The sequence below is a fragment of the Anguilla rostrata genome, chromosome 10, assembly GCF_018555375.3.
Source record: "Anguilla rostrata isolate EN2019 chromosome 10, ASM1855537v3, whole genome shotgun sequence".
Taxonomy (NCBI): Eukaryota; Metazoa; Chordata; class Actinopteri; order Anguilliformes; family Anguillidae; genus Anguilla; species Anguilla rostrata.
In genome coordinates this window covers 21,524,830-21,551,723 of record NC_057942.1, presented here as the reverse complement: position 1 = coordinate 21,551,723, position 26,894 = coordinate 21,524,830, and the positions used below count along the sequence as shown (strand labels likewise).

The window sequence follows — 26,894 nt, the reverse complement described above, 5'->3', positions numbered from 1 at the left end:
GAAAATATTAAAGGTTTAATTGCAACCTATAAATATATATATCATATAATTTTAACAGTACAAACAAAAAGATTGAAAGAAACAGGCTAAATCTTTCTGAAACAACTAAAATAGAACATCATTTCAACCCCATATTCAAAGCCAGGCCAACCCAATAATGCGATTGTTTAGAAGGGCTGTAATTCATACATGGGTCACTCAATATGGATGTAAAATACCCACAAATTAAAGCTTTCAGTCTGTACTTTAACCTCATATGCATTGTTTTATTCTAAATCTAATCTGATGGAATACAGAGCCAAAATAACAAAAATTGTGTCACTGTCACAATACTTTTACATACAAAATATACCATCTATATAATTATATATAATATATATTACTGTATAGATTATATATAATTTACTGGGTGGGTGAGCTGGAGGGTCCCAAATCATATCCTGCTCATTATTTTTAACAATTAAAAAAAGATAAAACCATGAATTGATTAAGAGAATCGATACAGTAAGACGCAAGAGCTGACTGCTGCAGTAAGTTTTATTAAAAAGCAAATGAGTATTGCATTTGAAATAATACACTGCTCTCTCACCCCCATCACGCTGTGACTAAACCAGAGAGGTTGAAGGCTTCTTTGAAATAAACACAAAGGCAGGAGATAACAATAAATTGCTCTGTATTTATGATGCATGACAGGTAGAATTTTTGCTCTTTTTTTCCACTGCTCTTGCTTATGATGTGTTTTGTCTGGCCAAGCGCATCAGTGACATCCTCGCTGGTCCGGGGAAGTGTCCAGCGGCAGGAAACTCTCCTAAAAATTGATATTTCGGTTCTTCTGGCCCCCGCTGAATTCAAAAAGTCTCTTTGAAAGTCTTGCTCAAAAGTGGAAAGTCTCTCACTCCTCTTCGTTCGCTCGGTCAATCGTATGTGAGGATCAGTCCACTGGTGTCTGACAGTCACAGGCACAATGAAAGCACCAAACTTTAAGGGTGAGGTGGCTCTCTCAAACACCAGCATCTGCCAGACTGACTCATATGCTGTTCACAGCTGCATTGCCCACAATGCAATGGGCCTCCTTTCTCCTCCTGATTTTCATTGCTCTGAGCACTTTCTTCAGGGCTCCTCTCATATCTCTCTCACTAAAAACTGTAAAGTGCATTACATTGTTATTAACGTTCAATACAGACTTCATTCTGTGATATCTGATTATGGTACATAAATACATACGGAAGATTAATTCTCACACGGAGGTGCATGCACGCACATTAGAGACATAAGTGGATGCATACATACACACATACATTCATCCATACATTTTTACTGCTATCTCCATAACCCTGGAGATTCTATGTACAAAGCTCATAACCTGGGGATCATATAAACTGTCTGAACTTGATGTCATATTTACACTTGATTTTGCATTGGGTGGTTCACCTCACATGTCGGCAGCAATTACAGTCAGATATATCCAGACATAGTGCAAGCTCTGAAAAAAATCAATTCCCAGTATTCCCTATGTCTGCAGCTATTCCCAAAATCCATGAGCTATTCTGCTACCTTGAAGGGAATATGAAGCACTCAGTAATATGATTCCGGTTCATTTTTTTTACGAGACCACACCTGCGCTGCTGGCTGGCTGCTCTGAAATGGGTCCAACTGTGGGACGGGGTGACGAGTCTGCAGTGACCACTTTATTATTCACATTGTTATTAAGACAGATTATGTGGAGAAGAAGGTTTTTTATGAATGCGGATGATTTGTTCTACAGACCACAAACCGCAAGCCAGAAACTGTGGTTGGGTGGGAGGGCAAAACTACTATGGTCTATGAGTAGAAGAGACAGGCTTGCTGGCTGATAGTTGGCTACCTGCTATGAGGAACTGATGCATCCAGGTGGGCAGTTTTGAATGCGTTTTGTTTAGTAATACTCATTTTCAGCTCATTGACAGTCAGCAGTCTAGTAATAGGAATAGCTCAGACAAATCAACCAAGTGGTGTCACAACCTAGTATCTGCAAAAAAAAATTTTTCAAGCAAATACGGGTTCATATTTGTGTGCAGGGCTTGGTCTTATCCATGGTAAAAAGCAAATGAACCAAGTCATATTAAGTGCTTCATGTCCCCTTATACAATATACAGTATTTCTAACCCAAGTAAAACCAGTTCTAACTCTGTGGGTCCCAGGTCAAATAATGGGTACTCCAAGGCCTGTATAGAGTCAAGGAGAAGCAATTCTATAACTTCTAACTCTCTCTTTGACTCCTCTTTCTTCTCCTTTTATTTTGGGTATACAAACTGAGAATGTGTCTTAAGGTGACAGGGCCTAGCTCCTTTCATACTTGCTGGTGAGAAATTGTGATTTTGTGCAGAGAACATCATGATACACAGCACACAACTGCCTGCCAAGTCTGTCTCATCAAGTCTAATCTCCTCCAGTTTATATAGAGTAATCCATAAATATGCTTTGAATGCCCACAGCACTAAACTTGGCTCCCCTTGAACACACAGGCCAAGGGACTTCAGGCACAACATGGATATGAACACACAAGCACACATGCACACGCGGGCATACACACAAACACACACACACACAGATACAAACACTCCAGGGTTTGCCTGTGGGTGGCAGAAAGGTCAATTTCCCTCTTTCTGTTGATAGAACATTCTGTGATTCTAATCAGCCTAAATAGTAATAGCGATTAAGAGTATTGCACCTGTGTCCCTCCAAGTGTATTGTTTTAAGGACAAGTTCAGTTTAGTTTTGAGTAAAAGAGGACTGGAGGTATTAAAGCATTTAGCGTCTTAGGGACCGTATTTGACAAATTACATTGGAAGACCTGTTCACTGACATGACAACAACTAACAAACATGCAGGGAACTTAGCACAAACTCCTCAGAAAGAAGGAATGATCCAGGACTGTCAACCTCTGGGAAATTTTGGCAATGAAGCAATCCTTCAGTCAGGCATGCACACAAACAATGCCCTCCAAAATTATTCACATGCTTCATAAAGATGAGCAAAAAAAAAGCTATACAGCTATACAATAAACAATACTTATAATTAGTTGTATGTTCAAAAGAATGGGAAGAAGTATATTTGTGTATACAATTGCTCACAGAAAAACGTTCTTCCAAAAAGATATTTGTCAATTATTAATACCCCTAATAATTCTTTTTAATAAAATCCAATAAAAATAAATGGGCATTAACATCTGTGGGAACCGTAACATGGCCTCCTATGGCTTTCTGGTCCACTAAAAACAAGGTAACACAAATGTAGAAATCCATATGTTATCCATCTGACATAAAGAAATCTCAGAAGAAACTAAATTAAAGGTTGCTGAACATTGCAAGTCAGGAGATGGTTGCAAATAAAAATGGCACAGCTATAGATAGCACTTTCTGCTGTTAGGTCAATTAATTAAGCTGTAAAAGTGGTAAACCTGCCCAGTTGAGGACACAAGTGTATCTGCACCATTGCACAGTGAGGCTCATGGTTTGGAAGCAAAGGAACATTCAAGATGGTAAATGGACTGCAATTATATAGCTCTTTTATCCAAAGCGCTTTACAATTGATGCCTCTCATTCACCCATTCACACACACACTCACACACCAACGGTGAAAGGCTGCGAAGCAAGATACCAATCAGCTTGGTGGGAGCAATTAGGGGTTAGGTGTCTTGCTCAGGGACACTTTGACACGCCCAGGGTGGGGGATCGAACCGGCAACCCTCCAACTGCCAGACAACCGCTCTTACCTCCTGAGCTATGTCTCCCCTATATAAGAGCTAGAGATTTACAGAACGTGGTTTCATCTTAGGCTCACAATCTCCACATTTACTGTCAGACACCACCTCCAAGTCAGTTGGCTTTTTGGAAGGATTGCCAGAAAGAGGCCTCTTTTCAAAAATCTGGAGTTTGCTAAATGAAAAGGTCTGACTGGAATTGCACGTTTTTGACAGATTAGATCAAATTCAAGCTTTTCGATCATTTAAGACCAGCAGTGGGTTTGGCATAGAAAGAAGAGTGCTTAAGTCATAAAGGATGTAATACCTACATGGAAATATCATGATGGATCATTGATTGTATGGGGTTATTTTGCATCTCCTAGCTCTGATGCTCCTGTTATGGTCAATGGAATCTTGAACTCCAGCAAGACACTTTGGCCAAAAACCTGATTTGTCCTGCCCAAAGGCTCCAACTAGGTTGAAAATTGATCTTTCGGCAAGGACTATCAGAATTCAAGAATACAGAATTAACTGACCAAGCTCCAGTTAATATACAAGATTAACTGTCAGTTGAATTGTTTTGCAATGGTCATCTCAGTCTCCAGACTTGAGCCTAATAAAAAGGTTGTGGTTCGAATTGAAAAGTAGTCCAAGTCTGGGTACCAATGTGTTCAACAACCTCATAGAACACTATAGAAGAGGAGTGTAAAAGTAGGGATGGTAGAATATTGAAAACTAGGGTGTAAATATTTCTGACATTTAAGAAAATAAAGGTTTTAAAAAATCATACATTTATTTTAATTTCATAATTAACGTGGAATATTTCCCATGTTTGAGACTTAAATACAGATCAGTACTTGTATTATGTATTTTATACTGTCTTTTTTGTTCATGTATATCATGGGTATGGATCATTTTGGAGGGCATTGTATAAAGATATTTTAAAAACACACACACACACACACACACTTTTACAGCCAACATTTAAACTGTCATTTCTCTGACACTGCTATACATGTTTTTCCCTCGGTGCAATAAAAACCTGTCTAGCTCATGACAGTGCTACTTCCTACAGGAGGAAAACTGGCCTAATAATATGGGACATTTTCAGCACAAGTTATGGAATTTAACAATCACGTGCATCATAACTGAACGACCCCCCCCCCCCCAACACACACACACACACATGCATGCACACACACACAGACATACACGCGCACACACAGACAAGTAAAGTATTATGCGACAAGTAAAATTTTATGTGACTTCAGAAAAATTCTACCCTTGTAAATAGAAGGCAAATGTGCAAATTGAAGCATTCTCAAAGTAAAACAGCTACTGGGTCATTCCCTCTGAGCAGAAATCATAGTATATAAATACAATATAATGGTATTTGGGAGAAAGCAAAGTACAGATGTACGTCAGAGTTTACATTAGGTTAAAAATGGGGGAGCGTGGTGGGCAGAGTAAGGCAGAAAGAACACAGGAACTACGTTTGTCGTACAAATAACTTGAAGCATTTAAGCATTAATTATGCCCCTGGATCTTCTGATAAATAGAAAAATGCCTTTGAAAGATACTCCAAACAAACTGCTTGGCCAGTACATATCCCTGCGCATGGCCTCAAGGGCAGGAAACCGAAAGTGACCCTTCGAGAGTAAACATTTGTGGTGCCCTACCCCACAATCCATTCACAAAGACTTCACCTCTCATAGTGCAAATGCTATTGGCCAATGGGATTTCTGAGGGTATTTTTTTATCAATAGAGTCCAAAGTTCAAACACACAGAGCGTGCTCAGTTTAAAAGCCTCTGAGTCTGCTTCAGCTCTGGGGTTTGACACTTTGACACGCTAAACCTTAGCTTCCTCACCTGAATCTTTCCTCATCTGTAAGTTTCAACTGAAAAAAGGGGGGCTCATAATCATTGACAATAATTAATAGCACATCTTCAGGCAACTGCAGCACTTTTTCTTTTCTCTTGAACATTAGTTAATGGCTTGATTCTTTTATTCTTGATTAGCTTTGCATGCAAAAGTTTGTCTTTTGGAGACTGTGTGCACTTGTGTATAAGTGGGATCTGAGAAGGCATGAGTAGTGATGGGAGAATGAGGTTTTCCATCCATCCATTATCTATACCCGCTTATCCTGAGCAGGGTCACGGGGGGTGCTGGAGCCTATCCCAGCGTGCAAGAGGCAGGAATACACCCTGGACAGGCCGCCAATCTATTGCAGGGCACACACACCATTCACTCACACACTCATACCTATGAGCAATTTAGAGTCTCCAATCAGCATACCAGAATGACGTTTTGTTAACCCCATATTGGGGTGGAACTACAGTACCTCACTCATTGGCTTTAAACAATCAATGTTCCCTCCACACAATGATTTAAAAAGTTTTAAATCAGTGAGTCACTGTTAGTAAATGGTAGCTCTGAATATTTTTTCAAAGTTTCATTCTCCACTCACTAGGCATGAGTGTGTATGTGTATGCACATGTGTTTGTATGTGTGTGTATGTGTCAGTATATTTCAGGTCATGTGTGAGTGTGTGTTTCAGAAAGTCAGAATGGGCGTGCGTTCGTGTGTGTGCGGGTGTGTGTTTGCATGCGTGTGTGTGTGTTTGTGTGTGTGTGTGTGAGTGTGTTTGGGGGAGAGGGAAGTTCCCACACACTAACAGCATTAATTCTCTCCACACTGAGACAGTGCTTTTCTGACAAGGGATTAAACACACAAAAGCTGCCAGTCCAGTCCTCTATGCATCGCCTCAAACTTTTAAAGCAAAAACATTATAAGGCAGTCTGCTGAGGAAATGCTACGGCAGCCATCTCTCACTGTTTTCACTGGCAAACCTTTGTTGACCCTTAAGTGTCAAGTAATTCTGCTTTAGACCAAAGTTTCTCATCCTCCACTAAGCAGAGCAATTTCCCTTCTTTCTTCAGAATGCTGTGCTCTGCCACGTAAATGCAGAAAAAAACATGCGATTGTGTTCTCCCGACTTCAGTCCGCCCAGTTTACTGCATTTCAGTATAATATCTACAGTCAATGAAGTCAGTTTCATCATTATTACTGTCGCTGTACACATTATGAAATCCGTGTGTAGATGGACGGATACTTCAGTCCACTGATCTTGTAGAAGTAGTAACTTCTTACAAGCTCCAATCTATTCTGGGTACTGTCCTGCTGTTTGTTTTTCACAGTGTTTTCCATGAACTAGTATTCATCTCTCTGCCCATTTCTCAGAAACTTTCCTAACCCCCCAAACTGTGTGTGTGTGCGTATGAGTGTTTCTGCTCCTTAGTGTGGTTATGCGTGTATCATCTGTATTTATAAGGTTGCAAGGCCCTTTTGATGGGCAGAACAGTGAGTTGGGCAGACAGGGGGACTCACTGGACATTTACCCTCAGCCCCTCTCCAGTCTGCTCCCCCTGCTGTCCCTCAGGGGAGGAGGGCTGGCAGCCCCTACCCCCCGCCCTGTCCCCCACCTCTTCCTTGGGACTAGGCAGATTCACACCCGCCGAACCCTCTGCACCCTCCAAGGGAGCCTCATCTTCCCCCTCCCGCTCTTCCTCCACCTGGGCTGCATTCAGCTCAGGCTCCACCCCTTCCATCGCAGGCCCTACCCCTGGGCTGACCCTGCTAAGCTGCAGGTGAGTTCTATGGGTCTCTTTGCGATCCCTGTACAGCTGCTGCTCGAAGTTTAGGCCAGATGGCACCAGGGCTTTGAAGTCGGCCTCGAAGGGCAAGGCCAACCCGGCCTGGCTGGCGATCACGTGTGCCACATTCGTGGAGGCCCCGCCCCTGCACACCTCCATTCCGTCAGGCAGCATGGACTTGATCTTGGGAAGCCAGCGCTTCCGCACGCGTCGTGCGTTGGTGCACATGTCCGCTGCAATCACGTTCATCTCGCTCTCCTTGAAGTTGGGGGCGAAGTTTTGACAGTAAACTGCAGCAGTGAAAGAGGAGAGGAGGGGCTTTTAATGTGTGTGTGTGTGTGTGTGTGTGTGCATGTGTGTGTGTGTGCATGTCTTAAGCAGAGACCAGAGGAGACTCACGTTTTACAGCGTTGAGCACACGGCTGTCGAGTGGTTTTCTGCTGGGATCGCAGGTGGAGGAACGTATTCCTGTCCCACAGCTATTAGCTAGTGTGTTCCTGAATGGGACAGTGCCTCCATCAACCACCAGAGACTGCTGCATGTGCCACTTTAGAACCCCCCTCTCCCCTACAGCCCCTACAGTCACACAAACACACACGCACACAAAAACACACACACACGTGAAAAAAAAAAAAAACATATATACATATATATATATATATATATATATATATACAAATACACACAATCACACACATACTCACGCGCATACACACACACACACACACACACACACACAGTTCCAATTGGAGCTGCATGCCTGGTTTACCCCAACACAACAAGCCCAGAACCCGCCCCTCTCTTAGAACCAAACCTTGTCCAGCAGAACCCCACGCCCTTGACTGAGCTGGATGTTCCCCTCACCTGTCAAAGAAGGTGGCCAGAAGTCGGCGCAGTAACACCTTGTGCTTGATTCCAGCACACAGGTGGCAGTTCATGAGCTGGCCCCGGGTCATGAATACGCCAGTGCCTGAGACACACAGGGGCACATCTTACACAGAGGCCTGACAAATACCAGGCTTACTGGACCTAAACTCCCCATTGGGTAGCATTGCTTTGGAATACATCTTCTTTAATTTCGGTGAGGCAAGATAGCCTATATTATTTGTAGTACAGTAACTTGGCCTCATTTTGATATCAATACTTTTAATGGCAGGCCTAGATTTTGCCAGTTTAAATGAATGACTTATAGATAGTGGTTTGTATGTGTGAGTATGTGTATGTTTTTCATGAGATACACATACACACGTACTGCACCACACTAATGCATCACTGCATTGTGTGCACTGTACCACACTGGACTGCTCAAGAACTTTTGTATCACACTGCGCTGTGCCATACCTCCCACCAGCTCCAGTTTCTCCCCAGGGTCCCCCTCGGTGTAGAGTTTGGGGTGACAGCGGTAACCAATCTGGCTGATGAGGCTGGCTGGCAGTGACACCAGGTCCCGGCGAAGCAGCACGCAGGAGCGGCTCTCCAGCGACAGGGGCATGCCCGACACCTCCAGTTTGTCCTGGACTAAGGGGCGACAGAGTGAGACTAACCAATCACACCATCTCTTATAAACTCTACGGACAATCACACATGATCTGTTAAACTTGAGAACCAACCCCATGGTGTCTCTCACAGGCACATTAATAGCCGGTACAGATGCAAGGCATTGATGCAATCTTGTTTAGTACTGTAGTACTAGTAGTACTGTATGTGTGAGCCATACTTTAGCAAACAGGTTAAAGTTACAGTTGTGAAATATGACAAAGAACACAGGTCTGCCCCCCATCTCCCCGATTCACACAACTCTACAAATGAGTACACTACACACACTAATCCAATATCTCACAGTCACCCTCTGACATCACAAATAATTAGAAAAATGAAGCAGTTCATAGTTAATGAAATGACTCCCTGTCAGAAGAGGTTGGTTGGACATCTTACACTGTTGATATCTTCAGATCAGAAGGAAGATTCATAGCTGGAATAAATACTGACTAGGCTGGGGATATTGTCAACGTGACTGTTCATATTTCCGAAAGGTCGCAGGTTTGATTCCCGGGTAGGACACTGCCGTTGTACCCTTGAGCAAGGTACTTAACCGAAATTGCTTCAGTATATATCCAGCTGTATAAATGGATACAATGTAAAAATGCTATGTAAAAGTTGTGCAAGTCGCTCTGGATAAATGCCTGTAATGCAATGTAATGTAATGTAATACACACAGTAACATTACTATTTTTAACATTCTGGAGCCAACTCATTTTGGCACTCCCAAACTTTTGTCATAAATTTGTTTTCATAAACTCTGGAGTTTTTTGAAAGACGCTTGGTGTGAATGTATTAACCTGATGTTGACTCGTAACAGATAAATATCATTTTGGTATAAACAAGAATGCACAACCTAAATTTAAGCTCCTTGACTACTTCATCTTATGGGCTGCAGCATGTCCCTGTGACTGTACGTTCTCACTCTGAGTGATAAACATTTTTTCCTACACATGAACATTTTTTCATGACACATTCTTTCTAACGCCTTCACTTCTTTCCAATTTAAAGTTTACTCTGTGGCTGAAAATAGAACACACTTTACCCTGAACTTTTCTTGTGAGGTTAACATTCCCTTTAATCAGATGTTGACTGACTTGTTTCAGTTTTTCCTGAGATCCATTGTGTCCAGAGTAAAACTTTTAAAATTATTTTGTCCATTTTACAAGGTTTTATAAATTTCTCTTTCAAGCAGAAAATGTGTGGGAATGTAATTGTTTCTTGTCAATCACATTTTCATTTGTATGGATAGTACTTTGAACTGGATTCACTTGTATGAAAAGTAAAGTTTGATTGATCTTAGATTGTTATTAGTTTTACTAATAACAATTTTAATTTTAATCATTTTACACTGCGGGCATTTAGCAGATGCTCTTATGCAGAGAAACTTACACCACAACTTTTAGAATTTTTTTCAAAGTATCTATTCATATGGCTGGATATATACTAAAGCAATGCTGGTTAAGCACCTTGCTCAAGGTTACAATGGTAGTATCCTACCTGGGAATCAAACCTGCAACCATTAGGTTATAAGACCAGGTCCTTAACCATTTTACTACACTGCACCCCCGGCCCCCCACCCTTCGTAGTTAGAATCGGCGTTGCAATCGGGGGGGTAAAAGCTCATTGGTGTTTTTCTGAAGGACTCACTGGCATATGTGCTGGCAGAGCGGCTATAGAGTTGTCCGTACGCGTCCTCGGCCAAGCTGTCATATGACTCTTCCTCAAACTCCTCATCCTCGTTCTGGTAGGAGGTGGGGCTGTCGGTGGGGGGCAGGCTGGAGGCTCCCGGACTTGAGCCCTCCCCAGGGGTGAGGGGATATGGCTGCAGGCCCCCCACCCCCGTGTAAAACAGTGAGCCACTCCTCTGAGGCCGGGCCCCCATGGCCCCTTCGCCCCGCCTGACCCCGGTCCCCTGCGCCGTCACGGGGGCTTCGGCTGCCTCCTGCTTGATCCTGCGGATGCCTGCCGTTGCCAATGGCGCCGACAGTGACCAGCCAGGAGGGCCCAGGGTGGGTGCCGGGGGGGGGCTGTGGGGCTCAGAACCAGGGTCATCCTGCGCGGTGCTCTGGGAGTCGCAGTGTGGGGAGTTAGCCTTGAACATGAGTTCCATGCCCCTCTCCACGATGTGCTGCACCTGCAGGTACCCCGCCGTGTACATCACCACCAGCTGCTCGCTGGCCGCCATAGTCAGGCGCCCTGTGTAGCAGAAGGACAGGATCTGCGCAAAGCAGGCAGGCGCCACTGACGACGGCAGCTCGAACTGCTCCTTGGAGCTGCCGCTGAACAGGTCGCGGAAGTATAGGCTGCTGGCGGCCAGCACCGAGCGGTGGGCCTGGAAGCTCTGCCCGTTCACCACGATGGAGACGTCACAATGCTGTCCCAGCAGCCTCTGCTCATTCAGGCTACCCAGCACTGTGCTGCCGAAGTTTGGGATCTCAACCTGCAGGAGCTGGGACATGATTTCACCAGGGACTGGACCAGCTGGGGGGGGATCTGCGGAAGCCAAGAGAAAAGCAGAGGGTGGACAGAGGGGTGGGAGATGAGGGGAGAGTTACTGAGATAGCCAGGTCCACACTCATATAATCACATGAGCACATGCCATCCCCTAATTTCAGTGTCCATTAGACTTTGAATGAGACCTCTGACAGAAGAAAAGTGCAGCATTGACACAAGCATGTCAATGATAAACATCATCCCTGCTGCTACTGCCTCCCATTAATTCCCAGCAGCGTGCTGCTCACTCATGCTCACATGATTAAGCATCACAACCACTATGTGAACTGTGAACGCACCCCCTCCCTCCCCAGAGCTCCTTTTCAACACCCCCATCATTATCACCTCTACCATCATCATCACCTTCATCATCATCATTATCATCCCAACTATCATTACATTACATCATCCTCATCATCACCACTACCATCATCTTCACCTTTGTTATCATCATCATCACAGCTATCATCACTTTCATCATCATCATCATCACAACTATCATCACTTTCATCATGAACATTATCATCATCATCATCACCATCAACATCACCAGTACCATCATCATCATCATCATAATCACCATACAATCTGACCTGTGGTCCTCAGTTTGTAGGAAGATGTATCGCCAGGCACGGATAATATAGATTTTTCATGTTCATGCACCCCAGAAAATCATACCCAAATCCTCACTTTCTCTCCCTCTCTGTCTCTAACCCCCCTCTCTCTCCAGCTGTTTCTTGCCCCCTTTCTCCCACTCTGTCTATCATTCCTTCTATCCCCAGCTCTGTTTCTCTCTCTCCTGCTCACTATCTATCTTTCCCTTCCTGTCCAGTTCTGTCTCTTTGTTGCTCACTATCTGTCCCTCCCTCCCTCTCCAGTTTCCCGTCTCTTCTGCTTTCTTTCTATCTCTCCCTCCCTCCCTTTCCTTGTCTTCCTTTCAAGGCTGAAATTAAGAAGTTCTGCAGCTGAGAGCATATCAGTGATGGGGGGTGGTTTGTGTGGAATCAATGCAGCATCTATACATCAGAGAGAGAGAGAGAGAGAGAGAGAGTGTGTGAGATAGAGAGAGAGAGTGTGAGAAAGAGAGAGAGATAGAGAGAGAGAGGCTACAGTTACAGCCTGACAAGAGACTGGGAGAAAGGGAGGGGAAGGAAGGAGTCAGTTAAGGACAGAGAGAAAGCTGCCCAACAGAGATGGAAGTGGGTCATATAGCAATGAGACAGAGACAGGTGTGCTAAGATGAGGCTTCACAAGAGCAGGCTTTAGAAACAGTGAGATTACTGACAGCATGCTTATTGAAAGTGAAAATGCCTGCGAGCGTGCGTATCCCTGAAAGTGGTTTTGAGCACCTATTTTTAGTATAGTAATATATGTGTACCTTAGTACAGTAATCTATGTGATGTGCATTTGTGTCTGAGTGTGTGCATATGTATGTATGTGTGTTTGTGTGTGTGTGTATTCCCATTCCACTCAGGTGTGTTTCCAACTGAGACACACCAGCTCTAACACTCTCACCAGTCATAGCTTAGTGTCAACCCAAGCATACACAACCACCCCTAGACTAGCAATTCATGTCACAAAAAATGCTAAGAACAGACTTGAAAGACATGAGTTTTAAAAAATAAACATAATTGTGTTTAGGAAGGTTCTGATGGTAGGCTAGGGACTGCCACCCTCCTGTTTAAAACTAAATCTCCATCCTCTCCTGCTCCAGAGCACTAAAATGAGTCATGTGCCCACAGCCTCGCCCCCCCCCCTTTTCTTCCCCCAAGGCTGCTGCCTCTCTACCAATGAGTGCACAACGCTGCAATGCAGTCCCTGCTGCCGCTCAGCATGCTGGGAAAGGAGCCCGTAGACATGTATGTGTGAGGCGTCCGACCACCAGGAGCCGCGGTGCAGGGTGTGATGAGTCAGGCCCGTGGAATAACATGCTAAATATAGACCCTAAAACTACACATCCAGCACCGCTCCGCCGAGTAACACACCCCTGCAAAACTAGACATCGTTCTATAGGAAATTACACATTCCACAAGCAAAAAGTCTTTGTTAAAACTACACCTCACGCTATTTTTCTAAACAACCTGCACCACACACACCCATCCTAAAACTATACACCACAACATCAGTTTTGTGTTGTGTGAATCTTAATTGAGTGTATGAATGATGTGAACTAAATGTGTTTACATGGAGTAGTTACCAGGACCTTTTTTGTGTATGTCTGTGTGTGTTGGGGGGGCTGCACCTCTGAAAATCTTGTTTCTGAACTGCTGTGGAAAAAAGACCAAGATAAGCCATAAAAGATATATTGTGCTAAACGAGGTAAAGCACATACAAAAAGAGAGGGAGAAAGAAATGAAGAGTTGTCTGTGGAATAGCCTCCCTCCCTCTTTATCTGAATGCTGCTGCTGTGCTTACGTCTGACTGCACAGACACAACACATTCCACCCAGGCTCCCTAGAAACAGGGCAGCCAATCAGGGCTCAGGATCTTCTGCCTCACACTGGCTGCAATCTGTACCAGACAGACAGGGGCTCCGAACTCAAATCCAAGAGTGCAGCTGCGTAGGAAAGACAACCTTTTACAGCACTAAGCATTCTCTACCACTTAAATTGTTTTTAAAAATGTCAGTTTTCATTAAGGATCTCCCATCTGCACCAGTTCCCTTTTTTGCTCAGCAGGATCCTCATTAAAATGACACAGGCATTAATCATGCATACCAGTCCAGAGCTATTCACTTGGCTTATGATGCACAGGTGAGTCTGGGCTAAAAACTATTTCAGCTGGAAATCCTGTTCAGGGAGTTGGACTTACGATGCATTCTAATTGACAACTTCCAGATCAGAGTCCACTAGGTCAGCTCCATTGGCCGTGGGGTATCTCTGACCTCCCCTCCCTCACTTTAGCCCTCACAGAGTTACAAGACAGTGTCAGATAGTCTGTATGTGGGAGACTGAGAAATAAATCACTAAATCACACTTCAGGTCACAATTACTTCCACCATCCTGCTAGTCAGACTAAGATCTGTGACTGTGACTTTTTTGGAGCAAGTTAACAAAACAAAAAAGCAAACATTTCTCTGTGGCATTTGTACATGTGAAGGACAACATTAAAATCCAGAATTCCACAGTAAACACTCCAGGATCACATCAATGTCAAATCAAAGGAGCTGAGAGAGATTCTGCCCGTATCTCTTGCAGTGAGGCACAGTATCTTAGAGTATGCTTTATAGTGACAGGTGCAGCGTATGCAAGCAAAAAAAGCAAAGTCAGGGTGAGCACAAGTGCCTAATTATGTGCTAAACTGCTTCAGAACAAAGGCATCGGGGTCTGCTCCGCCCTGAAATCTACCTTTCCTTCAACACTGGTTGGGTTACAGGCCAGCCAGCCCGTGCAATGCGGCAGTCACCATCTTAGGCTCACAGAGATCAACATGAATAAATAAAGAGTAAGAACCTGATACCGAGATGAAAAATTAATTTTCTGTTTTGGGCAGAAGTTCGATTCTGGCCCGCACCCCAGAGTGAACCACCTCTTTCACTCTTCCAAGCCCACCCCCAGAACACAGGCCGCTTCCAACATCCAGACTTCAGGAAAATTTGCCAGACTACATCAGCAGGCTTTCTGCTCACTCCATCTATAGAAAAATCACCCTGGAGCTGTTTGGTGGATGGAAAGAAAAGCCAAATAAAAGCTTTGTGATTATTTTTGGGAGGGTATTGAACTTGACTTCAGACATGGCGCAGCTGACAACTGTCTGCAGACTACATCTATTACAGGAGCTTGCTTCAGCTTGGAGGGGCACAGAGGCAAGGAGAGGGTGAGAGGAAGTGTGTGAGAAGCTGAGACAGACACTGGAATGTCGTAGTTTCATTTTATAGACAGAAGCAGGGAACAGACTGCTCTCCTGAGGCCGAGTGGTGGTTTCTGTGAGTGAAGAGATTTCATCAGATTTTTTTACCCTTTAAGACTGATGCAGCCTCTTCTCTTTTCTGTAGACACAGCCCAGCATGGGAAACCCTGCTAAAGAAACTGCTGTGCCTGAGAAAGCTTACTGTGGATGTGTGCAAATGTACATTAATATTCATGGCGATGCAGCAAATCAGAACATGTTTAGCATTGTGATGGGCATCGGAGAATCTCAAACGTTAAGCACATGAGGCTGAACATATGAGCATTAAATACAGTATCTGTGTTAATACTCTTCTGATGTGATGTAACTCAGGGTCATAGCAGGTCACTTATTCCAACTCCCCAATTTGAGGGTGTTTACATCCATATTGGGTAATATGTATAGGAACTACAGCCCGTGTTATATAGGCTCCATTTTAGGGGAGCAAAAGTAAATGGACTAATTAATACAATCTGAAACAAGTAATTATATTTAGTACATTCAAGGACTGCCTTAAGTCTGCGACCCATAGACATCACCAGACATTAGTTATCCCACCCTGGTCATGCCTTCAGCAAGTGAACACATGTTCAGTTGGATTCCGAATGGGGGATTGATAGGCCAGGCAAGAATATTCCACTTTTTTGGCCATGAAAAACTGTACAATGACTTTTGAAACATTTGGTTGGATCAGAGAAGATATGTTTTTGTACACTTCAGAATTCATCTTTCTGTTGCTGACAGCAGTTACATCATCAATGAAGACAAGTGAGCCAGTTCCACTGATGAGGGGGTGTTCTTTCGATTGTGAGCAGTTCCTTCCTTTCTCCACTCCATCCTCGTTCAATCACTTTGGTACAGGTTAATACTCATATCATCCCTCCATAAGACTTTGTTCTAAAACTCTACCATTTTTATGCACTCTAATCTATGTTTTTGAGGATTATGCGTGGTTTGCATCTGGCAGTAAACCCTCTGATCGGTTCGACAGTTGAAAAGGGGTTTTTCTTCACAACTGATTCTTATTCTTCAGTCATCCGTGTTCTTCGGTTATCCACTTCTGTGGTCTTTTGTGGCCTACCAGGTTGTTTGTTATTGCTCAGCTCACCAGTGCATCCTTACCAAATGGTTGATTTTTGACACACTCAGGGCTTTTCCTATGTCTCTCTTTTCCATCCCACAATGGCCTGCTTTACTGGCTGTTTTGGGTCCTCATGTTGAGATACAACAAGATTAGGACTCCAATTGCAAATTCCTAGAATCAACACTGGACCTTTTGCAGCTTTATTGTGTTTAAACTAATGATGGAAAGACACAAAACTGACCAAGAAACAGCTGAGCAGCCAATTTCCAATTAGGTTTCCTCACCTAAAATAGCAGGACCTGGTATGAAAGGACTCTAATTCCTACATGGATGACCTGATATGGATGTAAATGTCCTAAAATTAATCTGACAGTTTGCACTAAATCTCATATTCAATGTTTTATTTCAAATCAAATGTGCTGGAGTACAGAACTAAAATGACAAAAATTGTGTCACTGTCCAAATACATTTGCATTTAACTGTATATGGACCGTTTCAGGTATAATTATGGCATTGTGGTTAAAATCCTGGGCTTGCAACCAAATGTTACCAGGCATTACTTTAGATCTGAATAAGTTGCAATAGTTTATTAATTATAAATGTATTCAAAAATGAAAGGCTCCATGGATTAGACTGTCTGCAAACACTGTTTGAATTACTAGTGCTATAATAATGAATAATGATTAAAAAAACAATTAATAAATGAAACAAAGTATGGGGATAGAAAGTCTCATATGCAGTTCACAGTCTAGCTCTTTTTTCACAGTGTACTCTGAGTATCTCACACACACACACACACAGCCACACGACTCATATCTAACACTTCCTGCACTAATATTTAATGTTTCCTACTTCAATGTAAAACTACTTCTCTCATTTAAATCGGGCATTGACAGGCTCTCTGTATCAGAAGCCGGACAGCCTGGCCTGGTGGTGCAAGCCCAGAGACATGCCCTTCCTGGGGGTCAGGGGGGGACAGTTGGACAGACTCAGCCACACAGCATCCGCAGTCAGCCTGTCAGTGCGTTTCAGTTCTCTGGAAGTGCAGTGTGTTCTGCATGGGGATAGGGGATGGGAGGGGGGCACTTGTGCTGTACAGCACTGCCACTCAACACCATAAAAAGGGAATTTATAAAGCTGCAGCACTCTGCCTTTAAAGGACAAGGCTCTCCACTTCCTATATGAGTCAGCATAACTGCAGAGAGAGAAAGAGTGAGAGAGCAAGAGATACAGCGGGTAAACAAATGAAAAATGACATGTGTACTGCATGCTATATGAGGTATGTATAACTGTTTGTTTATTATTATTATTATTATTATTATTACTTCAATGACAGGTCTGTGTACTTCCCTTCTCATTATTCTTAATTCTTTTTATTAGCATTTAATTAGCATTATTAATTCATGTATTATTAATGCCAGCAAAGGATATTTATATTATTATCAAGCCAAAAAAGGATTATTGATTTGAATTCAATTGAATTGAAACAGAGAAAGAGACAGAGAGAGAGAGATAGATGGAGGGGGAAGGAAGATTTCTTATCCCCAAACCCTTTGGGCTACTGCCATTAATCATTCATAGAGCAGGGTATTTATTGTAGCTTTAGAGGTGAAGCGCCTTACCCCAGGGTTCCAAAGAAATATACCAATCTGGGCAGTGAATTGTGAGCCCACTACTCCACCCTGCTGTCCCAGAACACTGACATGGCCAAGGGTGTATAATACAATAATTATGAGATGTTCTGAATCATTTTCATATATTTTTCCTTTTTATGTGCCCAGAGTGACTGAGTGATCACCAAGGGCTCTGCTGGGCTCACCAAGCCTTACACGTGGGCAGCAGCAAAGGCAACTAATTCTCCTGTTGCTCATATCATGGCTCATCACCATTTTTGCTTGATGTGAATGTTTTTTTGTTTATTTTCATAATGAAACACAAGAATCCAGTCCACTGTTGTACTTGCAAGTGTTCATTGGTTCCTCATAAACACAACTTGATGAGATCAGCAATCAAAATAAGCTAAAAATTAAGTGTGAATTAACTAATCAAACTGCAATTTAAAGGCAAATTTGCATCCATTTGTATTTTAACAAACCAAATCCTGGCCAAAGAGGTGATTTGCTAATCAGAAATAGAAAAATTTGTGCCTTCGAAACATATGAGAGAAAAAAAACAGTATTATTTTATCACTACAGTCTATGCTTTCTTTCCACATTGATTTATGAAAAATGCACACCATTTCATTGATTCACAACGGCAGCAGATACATAATTTACTAATTTGCTGCTTTGAAGTCTCTTTAACCCTGTAAGGTAGTTTCCAGGCCACTTTTAGCTGTGATGCATTTAAATGAGTGAGCCACCAGTAAAAGAAAGTTTAGCCTTAGCAAGCCTGTGTGGATGAAAGGTAATCTTTTTGTTTTCTTATTAAAGTGGTCCTAAGTGTTAACTGCCCCCTCTGGTCACATGTTTTCTGTTACACCTGGCAATAATGTTGGCTATTATCTCACAAAAACTCTCTCTATGGCCCACAAATTATGTGACCCAATGCCGAATCTGTAGTCCTTACATAAAGATGAAACTTAAGATGTCTTGCTGTGGGAGCAATTTTTTAAATGATTTCCCACAGAAACAAATAAGACTCCCACAAACATGTCCATGCGTAAACCATTTAGGACCTCCAATTCCAAATCTAGGGGGCACCATCACTGTCTGTAGCTGAAGGATGTTCCTCACACTGCTCAGTGTATGCATGTGCTCTCTCTCTCTCTCTCTCTCTCTCTGCTTATCTCTGTCACACACACTAACAAAGATCATTAACATCCCTTTCTTGATTGTCCGCTATGCAATGATCCAATCTATTCAGTGGATAGAAATACCCCTGCAGCCCAAAGGTACCTTTCCGTCTTTGGGTGTGTAGTGCAGTCATGCGTTAGTCATACGTTCTTTGCCAGGCAACACACAGCATTTTCCTGCTGAAACTGCTCAGCAATGATAGTGGCTCTTTATCCTGATATTTCAAGCAAAAAACGATGCACCATGAATCATGACTCTACACCAGATGGGATATATTGTATACGAGACAGACCTTAGTGGGTGGAGGGGTACTGGTCTGTACAAACAGTACAGAATAAGAATCTAAACTGTGAAAAAATTACAGAATAAATAATACCCCCATTTGGCTTGGCTATGTTACTGCCTCCTGTTTTATATTGTTTATATGCTTATTGTTTATATAGTGTGTATATGTATCTGTGTGTATATGTATGTGTATGTATATGGATATGTGGGCACTCTTGTTAAGGGACTGTAAGGGAGGGAATATTCACTGTTTCTTTGCAGCTCAAATAGTAATGTGTGGTAGAGTGAGTCACTGTGTATTTGAACTGATGTCTAACTGTAAAACCCATGCTAGTATATGCTGCCATATATACAGTACAAGCCAAAGGTATTAGGCCACCTGTGTTTTTTATTTATTTTTTAAACCTTAGGTAGAGAATTCAGTTAATATATGTGCGTTTATTGAATGATGAACCAAAGTATACATTTTTTTTCAATTTCTACCTATAATAACATAAAAAGGGGAGTTGTACTTAAAAAAATAATCTTTCCTCAAAATTACAATTAAACCAATTATTGAAAATCTATCCAATCATTTTGCAAACTGGGGGTGGGAGGGAGGCAGAGGGGTAATTAAATTGAGTAAAATATTATTATTAAACCGCACGTAGCCTAATACTGTTGGCCTGTGCTGTAAATAAAATACACCACAAGCCAATGGTATTTATTTGATTTCATTAAAGCTACAAGAAATACAGCAAAGAAGAAGGCATTTGGCTTAGCGATCAGCTTTAATGTACGGGGCCAGGGAATCATGTTGTGGCAAGGTTTTGCAAAGAATTTGCAAAGAAGCGTAAGACTTCCAGGTGGAGTGTTTAGTACATACTCTGAAGGGTCCAGCTGATAGGCAGTAATGCTAACAGGAAAAAAACAGGAAGATCAAGAGGCAATGGACAAATATCTTGTGGTGTCTAGCAAAAGAGACCATTGTAAAATTGCACCACAAATACAAGAAGAACTGATTATAGCTAGAGAGAAACCAGTTTCCCTGAATACAATAAAAGGGCAACTATGATCGGCTGGTCTAAAAATGATGTGCATCTGCCTTTTCCCAATCCTTCTGGTCCAGTGTTGATGTCTACGTTTATTCTAAGCAAAATAAATCTTCTTGTTATTGTAAATAGAAATGTGGAAAAAATGGTTGTACTTTGGTTTATAATTCAATAAATGTGCACATATTTACTGAATTCTTCTCTACCTAAAGACTACAGGTGGCCTAATACTTTTGACCTGTACTGTATACTGTAACTTATACTGCCATATACATTCATTTTCCTTAATTTTTTAAAACAAAATATGGAAGTGCTGGAATGACTGGATGTGTTCAGTCATGATTTCATTTATCACTGCGAAACACCAAAAATAAAATACCCCCCCCCCCCCCAAAAAAAAAGAGACCTAAATTAAATAATATTTTAAGAAAATATTCAAGTAAACAGAACTTTCCATTATTCCTTGATGTTAAATACCACAGGCACAGCCATACTCTTAAACAGCGCTTAAGCCCCACAGCCAGAATGAAAATGACACCAGAGGTGGATTTCCCTCCTTGTTCTGAAGCGCCTCACACACAGTCTGGCCACATGAAACAGGAAATAGAAACAGTGAAAGTAATAATGAAGTCCCCGTAATGACTGCCACTCCCCCCTGGAGCCAGCATGAGCACATGCTCTGATCTCCACATGAGACCAAATCACCCGAAATAAATAAATGAAATGATTCTGCCATAGATTTATTTCAGAATGTGAATTCAATTCAAAGTGCAGGTGTAACCAGTTAAAGCAACGATGGAGTTTTTCAGGGCTAAAAAAATGGAATGTTCTTGACTGGGTAATTTAATCACCTAAACATGGCATGGCAGAGCATTGCCAGAGAAAATACCCAGCACCCCGTGATGTCTATGGGTCGCAGACTTCAGGCAGTCATAGAATGCAAAGGATTTCCAACTTAGAATTAAATTTGATGAATTTACTTGATATTACGTTAATTTGTCCAATTACTTATGTCCCCCTAAAATAGAGGGGACTACATATAAAAAGGCTGTAATTCTTACACAGATCACCCAATATGAATACTGAAAACCCTCAAATTAAAGCTGGCAGTCAGTGTTTTATCAAATCAAATGTGCTAGAGTAGAGCCAAAACAACAAAAAAATTATGTTACTGTCCATATATTTACAAACCACACTGTATATACAGTATGTACCAAAGAGTTTTACACCCATTCAAGAGACAGGAGATAAGGGGCCAGTCTCATGTAAGTCACAGATTAGGAACCAACATGCTGATCCATACACAAAGTCACAATGTATGCATACAATGGCAGAACATTAAGTCTAGATTTAGAACTTTCAATTCATACTGATATGGCACACCAGCTAATGGCACACCTGTGAAAACTTTGATCACAGTTTATTAATATTCTTGTAAACCTGCTAGTGTGACACAAAACTACATTTTCACATTTCCCACAGACTGCCTGTCTAATACAATAAAAATAAAACAAATAAAATCCAATATCAAGCACAAAAACGGGATTGTGAGGAAAAGATAACAGACTTAACACCAACCCTGTGAGGGAGAAGCTACAGTAGCAGCCTAACAGGGTGGGTGGTGATAAAACCTTAACTGTGGCTTTATTATGAATCTCTCTTATTCTCTGTGACATTCTGCACCAAATTTATATAACATGAATCCAATGGCATGCATCTAGCCCTAATGTTTTCAGAGAAGACAATTCAGACACTGTTTTCTACGGGGAGACTGAATGACAGACAACAACATTAAAGTAGAAAGATTTCTATAAGAAAATAAGCAAACAAACACATCAAAAAATTTGGCAAACACTAAAAAATACAAACATGAAGTTACATAACAAAGACCCACTTTATCAGTGCTACAAAGAAATTTAAGACATAAATTTAAAAAGAGATTTGAGATTCTAACAGGGAACATGTGAAAAAAAGCACATTCACAGTGAACATCAGGCAACTGAGACAGAGAGTAACCCCATGTAGGGGAATCGCAGTGCAAATTTTCCACACCATCTTCAACTGAGAAGTGGATGGGGGGAAACATCTGGCAATCTGTTTCTGCATACTGCAATGGGAAGCTTTCTTATTGTTATTTGATGCTATATTCATGTCCTATTATTCCATTTGTGGTGCTATAGTGGCAGTAATGTAGCTATATCGAGAGAGAGAGAGAAATCTGTATGGGTGCTAAGAGAGAGAGAGAATATTTCCTGATGCACCACACGGCCACAGCCTTACTCAAGGGAACAAAAAAGTGTGACATTCAAGCATTCAATGTAAAAATGCAATCCATAATCCATTGATCCACACTGCTGCACCACACCAGTGGTACTGCACATCTGGCCTCAAGATATGCAGTTAAAGAAAAGCATTTGGTGCCTGTTCCCTCAGGGTCTGGGAATGAGAAAGTGGCCAGTGAGGCAGTCTTGTTTACATGCCTCACATGCAGCACTGTCCAAGAGCACAAGACTGCAACAGATCTGGGGTCTAATTAGCTGCAAGGACAAGGAACACTCAAATAGTTTAATAAATGAAGGAAGAAAATATGGCCTGTCCTGGTTCACCTCCTTGGGTGAAAGGCAAATCCTTTGCAGAAGCGATTTGGATGAGACATACTGCAATTTTCGAAACGCTTTACTTCAAACAAGCAATTAAAAGGTTGAGACAGAAGTAGATGCATATGCGTAACTAATGAGGAAGGAATGGAGGAAAGATTCTGCAAATGTATGTAAATCACAATGACAAGTCACAACTCACAAAGAGTGATGCTGTACAGAAATTTGTGATAACATCAATAAATAGCTTGTAGCGATGGAAATAGCAAATAAGTAGCAAACCAAAATAAGGTAAATTATACTAACTGAACCTTTAACCAAATCTTACAGTAAATAGTAATAACTTTTTAACATTCCATACAAAATTCCATTCCATTACAAAATACTATTTATGATTTACATCTGGTCAAAATATATTCGAATCAAACATATGCACTGGGAGGTTTCAACGTCACACCTGATCAATGTTACAGCAGAATGACAGTGGAGTGAAAGAAGACATTCAAATTCTTTTGAAAACTATCCACTGCCCTCTCTTGCATGTTTCCTTGCATCGTGTTCAGAAGGAATTAAGGAAACAAAGCAAGGTAAGAAAACAAATAAACCTTACAAAGAATTTAAGCGCAGCCCATATTAAACAGGACCGGCCCAAATGTCCACGGCAACCTCCCTAACCCCCATCTTTATGTCATGCCAGGCTGTACAGTTCCTCTCACTCTGCCTACACAGTAACTGGTGGGGTAGAGTCGAGGAGAGATGCAGCGCTCAGACCAGTAATGAAGCAGGGGGAATCGTCAGAGTTACAGACAGATTTGTTATGCAAAGCATGTCTGTCTAGCGCTAGGCAAATTGACAATCAGCTCAAGACCTTACACTGTTTTTTTTCCACTTTCCTTAGACTCGAGCCAGATGCTGCAGAAATCTGAGAATAAGTGAGGGTGCTTGAGTGTTAATGTGTGTGTATGTTTCTATGCGTATGCGTGCGCAGGTTTGCATGTCCATGTCTAAGTCTGTGTATGTGCATCCGTATGTGCTAGTGTGAACATGCACATGTCAGTGTACATCTGCATGTGAGTGACCAACCGTGTGCTTGTGTATGTGCATGAGCGTTTGTATGTTCCTGTGTATGTGTGTTTCATATGTATGTGTGTATGTGTGTGAGAGACAGAGAGATAGAGAGAGAGGCAGAGGCAGACAGAGAGAGAAAGAGAGAAAGAGACAAAGAGAGAGAGTCAGAGAGAGATTGAGAAACTCAGTGACACTGATCCATGAATAATGAGACTGAGGGAAGATACATACTGATCACAGCAGAGCTGTGAATGTGGCTACACCCCAGGCTTTGGCAATGGGGCTGTTCCCCAAAACTAACACATATTTAACTTATATATCATATGATCGATTTAGTCCCACTGCATATAAAGAAACAGATGCAAAAAACATGAAAATAGCAACACATTTCACACATGAAATAGCAAGTTCTCCTAATACAGAAGAGAGGATTAATTAACCCCATTAGAAAAGCATTTCAGACTTTTTAAAAAAACTTAATTATTAGCCAAAATAGATGAATACATATTTAATTCCTTATCTTTAAGAGAGTGCATTCTTGTAACCTAATTATTTCATGTCATGTATTGAACCTGCTGATCAAGAGCCCAGGGACTTTTTCAAAGGGTCTGTTCCTCATAGGAAAAGCTGAGTCACTGATCTTTGTGACCCTATATGACTCATCCCAGACTCAGACTGTCCATCCGATCCACACAGAGGCCCATCTGTCCCTCCAGGCACACCGATCAGCACACCTGCCCAGTTTCTTGTGTGAGCTTTTTGTCTAGGTGACAGACAGACTTTGAGGATAAAAGCATATTCAAGATTATCAGGTTCAATGTATGATGTGAAATATGATATCAGCTTCTAGAGACTTCCCTGATCATTTTTCATTCTTTACTCCTCCCTTTGGCCACTGAATCTACACGCAAATTCCTTATTAGAGCACTGAAATGCATGAATTGCTGATACGAATAATTTCAAACGATGATCACTGATTTAACATGCACATCACAGCATTTCTGTACAGTATGCAGATGTGAAATGCACTAATTTGAACAGGATTTCATAAGAAAAACTAAATAGAAATAAATTATATTTGCAGTTCATTCTCACGTTTTATTATCCTAAAGTCCAGCAGCACAACACTAAAGTCAAAGTAAGGCTATGTTTTGAGAACACTGTCTTTTCAGAGTCCTTCACATTAATTGCTTAAGGCAGAAAAGTACGAGTCGTACACGGTGAAATGTTCAATGTTCCGCATAAAATCAGCTCTTACAGAGTTTATATGAGACCACTATGGAGTGGAGTGGACTTATACAGACTCCGTTCGTGTAGAATGAACACTGGACATTTTACTCAGTAGGACTGGCATCTATCTCAACTACGATAGTCAACCCAAAATATTTCTTTAAGTTCTGATTTATAAACATTTAAAATTGCTTTCTATTGTTTACAAGTAGCTGCACTGATATAATTTAGTTAACGTCTTCATTCACGAGTTGTAGCTACACCTTACAATCATTTCTACTTCTTTTTTTGTTTTTGACTCCATCAAAGTAGGGAAGATGTTCCGAATTAATAGTGCTTTATTTTGACCGTAGGTGCGAATGTACGCGTTGTCTTTTATGTGTTCAAGTATTTCCCACAGAGACCTACCTTGTTCGTGCATCACGTTGGATAGTACTATAATCACATTTTAATTTGGACTGAATACAAATTTGGTGGTTGAGCGGTCCCTGAGAAAATCCAATACTCTTAAACCCATTCTTGGACAATCGAAATGCAGTAAAATCACATATTCTAGCAATGCACCCAATAACACCTGACATTCCACTTATACGAAGAGGTTAAGTTAACTTTTGATCGTACTACAAATATATTTGATAGTAGTTAAAATCGTTTAGGTTTTCAGGGCATACTGATTTCGATCGTGTCTCTGTTCTGTGTGTGTACGACAGGGACTCGTGCGTGTATGACGTTTCCATGAACTTGTGAGCGACAGTCTGAGTACACTATACCAGTGTAAAACGTAAACACTAATTCGTTTCACCGTCATGAATATCATCCGAAAAATCACAATATCCCTTCTTTACAGATGAACATTACAGCAAGTGTTTAATTTCTGCTTTGGACAGGCATCACATAAGTCCCCCGCTTTTTATGGCCACGAATAAAGTTGCTTTATCAAATCAATGTCAAACGAGGAAACACCGCAGAGCAGACCTAATGCAAAGAACAATGGGCTGCGCGTATCTGTCGTTAAACAAATAATAGATCAACATATTTGAACAATCCCGTTCATATATTTTAAATGTATATTTATTATTCTTAAATCGCTCAATTTGCATTAAAATTAAACTATAATCAAGGTAAAACGTTAAACAATATAGATTCCGCGTGATGCAGTTCTGAAAAGAAATTACCCGTTATGTCTTTCCTCCATAAAAGCAGACAGCTCTCGTCCTTGGCGTTCCGATATTTCTTCGGATGCAATCACGCGAAGTTGTGGAGTCTGAAATTCCTAGGGCCCTACTCTTGTTTGCGGGCTTGCCTGATCTCTCACTCTCTCTCTCTGCCTATTTGTCTGTCGGTTCCCCTGTCCAGGAAGTGAGTGCATTTAGTAAGAACGGCAGCTGAACTACGCTCTCTCGGACATCACTTCGAATTTTAAAGGAAAACACTCAATGTCCTCAAGCAGTATTGCGGAAACAAGAATAAGTAATATATCTTTCTTAAGATAGGCTACGGCA

The 26,894-nt window shown here is 41.7% G+C and overlaps 1 protein-coding gene across 2 annotated transcripts; it reads right to left on the bottom strand.

The window, feature by feature from the left end:
• Nucleotides 1–519: 519 nt before the first annotated feature.
• Nucleotides 520–26,894, bottom strand: LOC135233746 (nucleus accumbens-associated protein 2). Of its 2 annotated transcripts, none has more exons than XM_064297594.1 (6): nt 26,568–26,894; nt 10,569–11,414; nt 8,721–8,897; nt 8,244–8,349; nt 7,779–7,876; nt 520–7,669 (listed from the first exon to the last, which is right to left on the bottom strand). In XM_064297594.1, the coding sequence occupies exons 2-6, from the start codon at nt 11,377–11,379 to the stop codon at nt 7,110–7,112; spliced, it is 1,752 nt and encodes a 583-aa protein (XP_064153664.1). In that variant the 5' UTR covers nt 11,380–11,414; nt 26,568–26,894; the 3' UTR covers nt 520–7,109. The 2 variants fall into 2 exon arrangements, with proteins under 2 accessions (XP_064153664.1, XP_064153665.1); XM_064297595.1 differs by lacking the exon at nt 26,568–26,894 and adding an exon at nt 12,008–13,095.

What these genes read in the sequence shown, in the direction of transcription:
- LOC135233746 (XM_064297594.1), bottom strand. Translation starts at nt 11,379, where the DNA reads ATGTCCCAGCTCCTGCAGGTTGAGATCCCAAACTTCGGCAGCACAGTG. An exon ending in GAAACTGGAGCTGGTGGGAG is followed by an intron (nt 8,350 to 8,720) that starts GTATGGCACAGC and finishes TGTGTGTCTCAG; the next exon opens with GCACTGGCGTATTCATGACC. An exon ending in CTGGCCACCTTCTTTGACAG is followed by an intron (nt 7,877 to 8,243) that starts GTGAGGGGAACA and finishes TGTCCCATTCAG; the next exon opens with GAACACACTAGCTAATAGCT.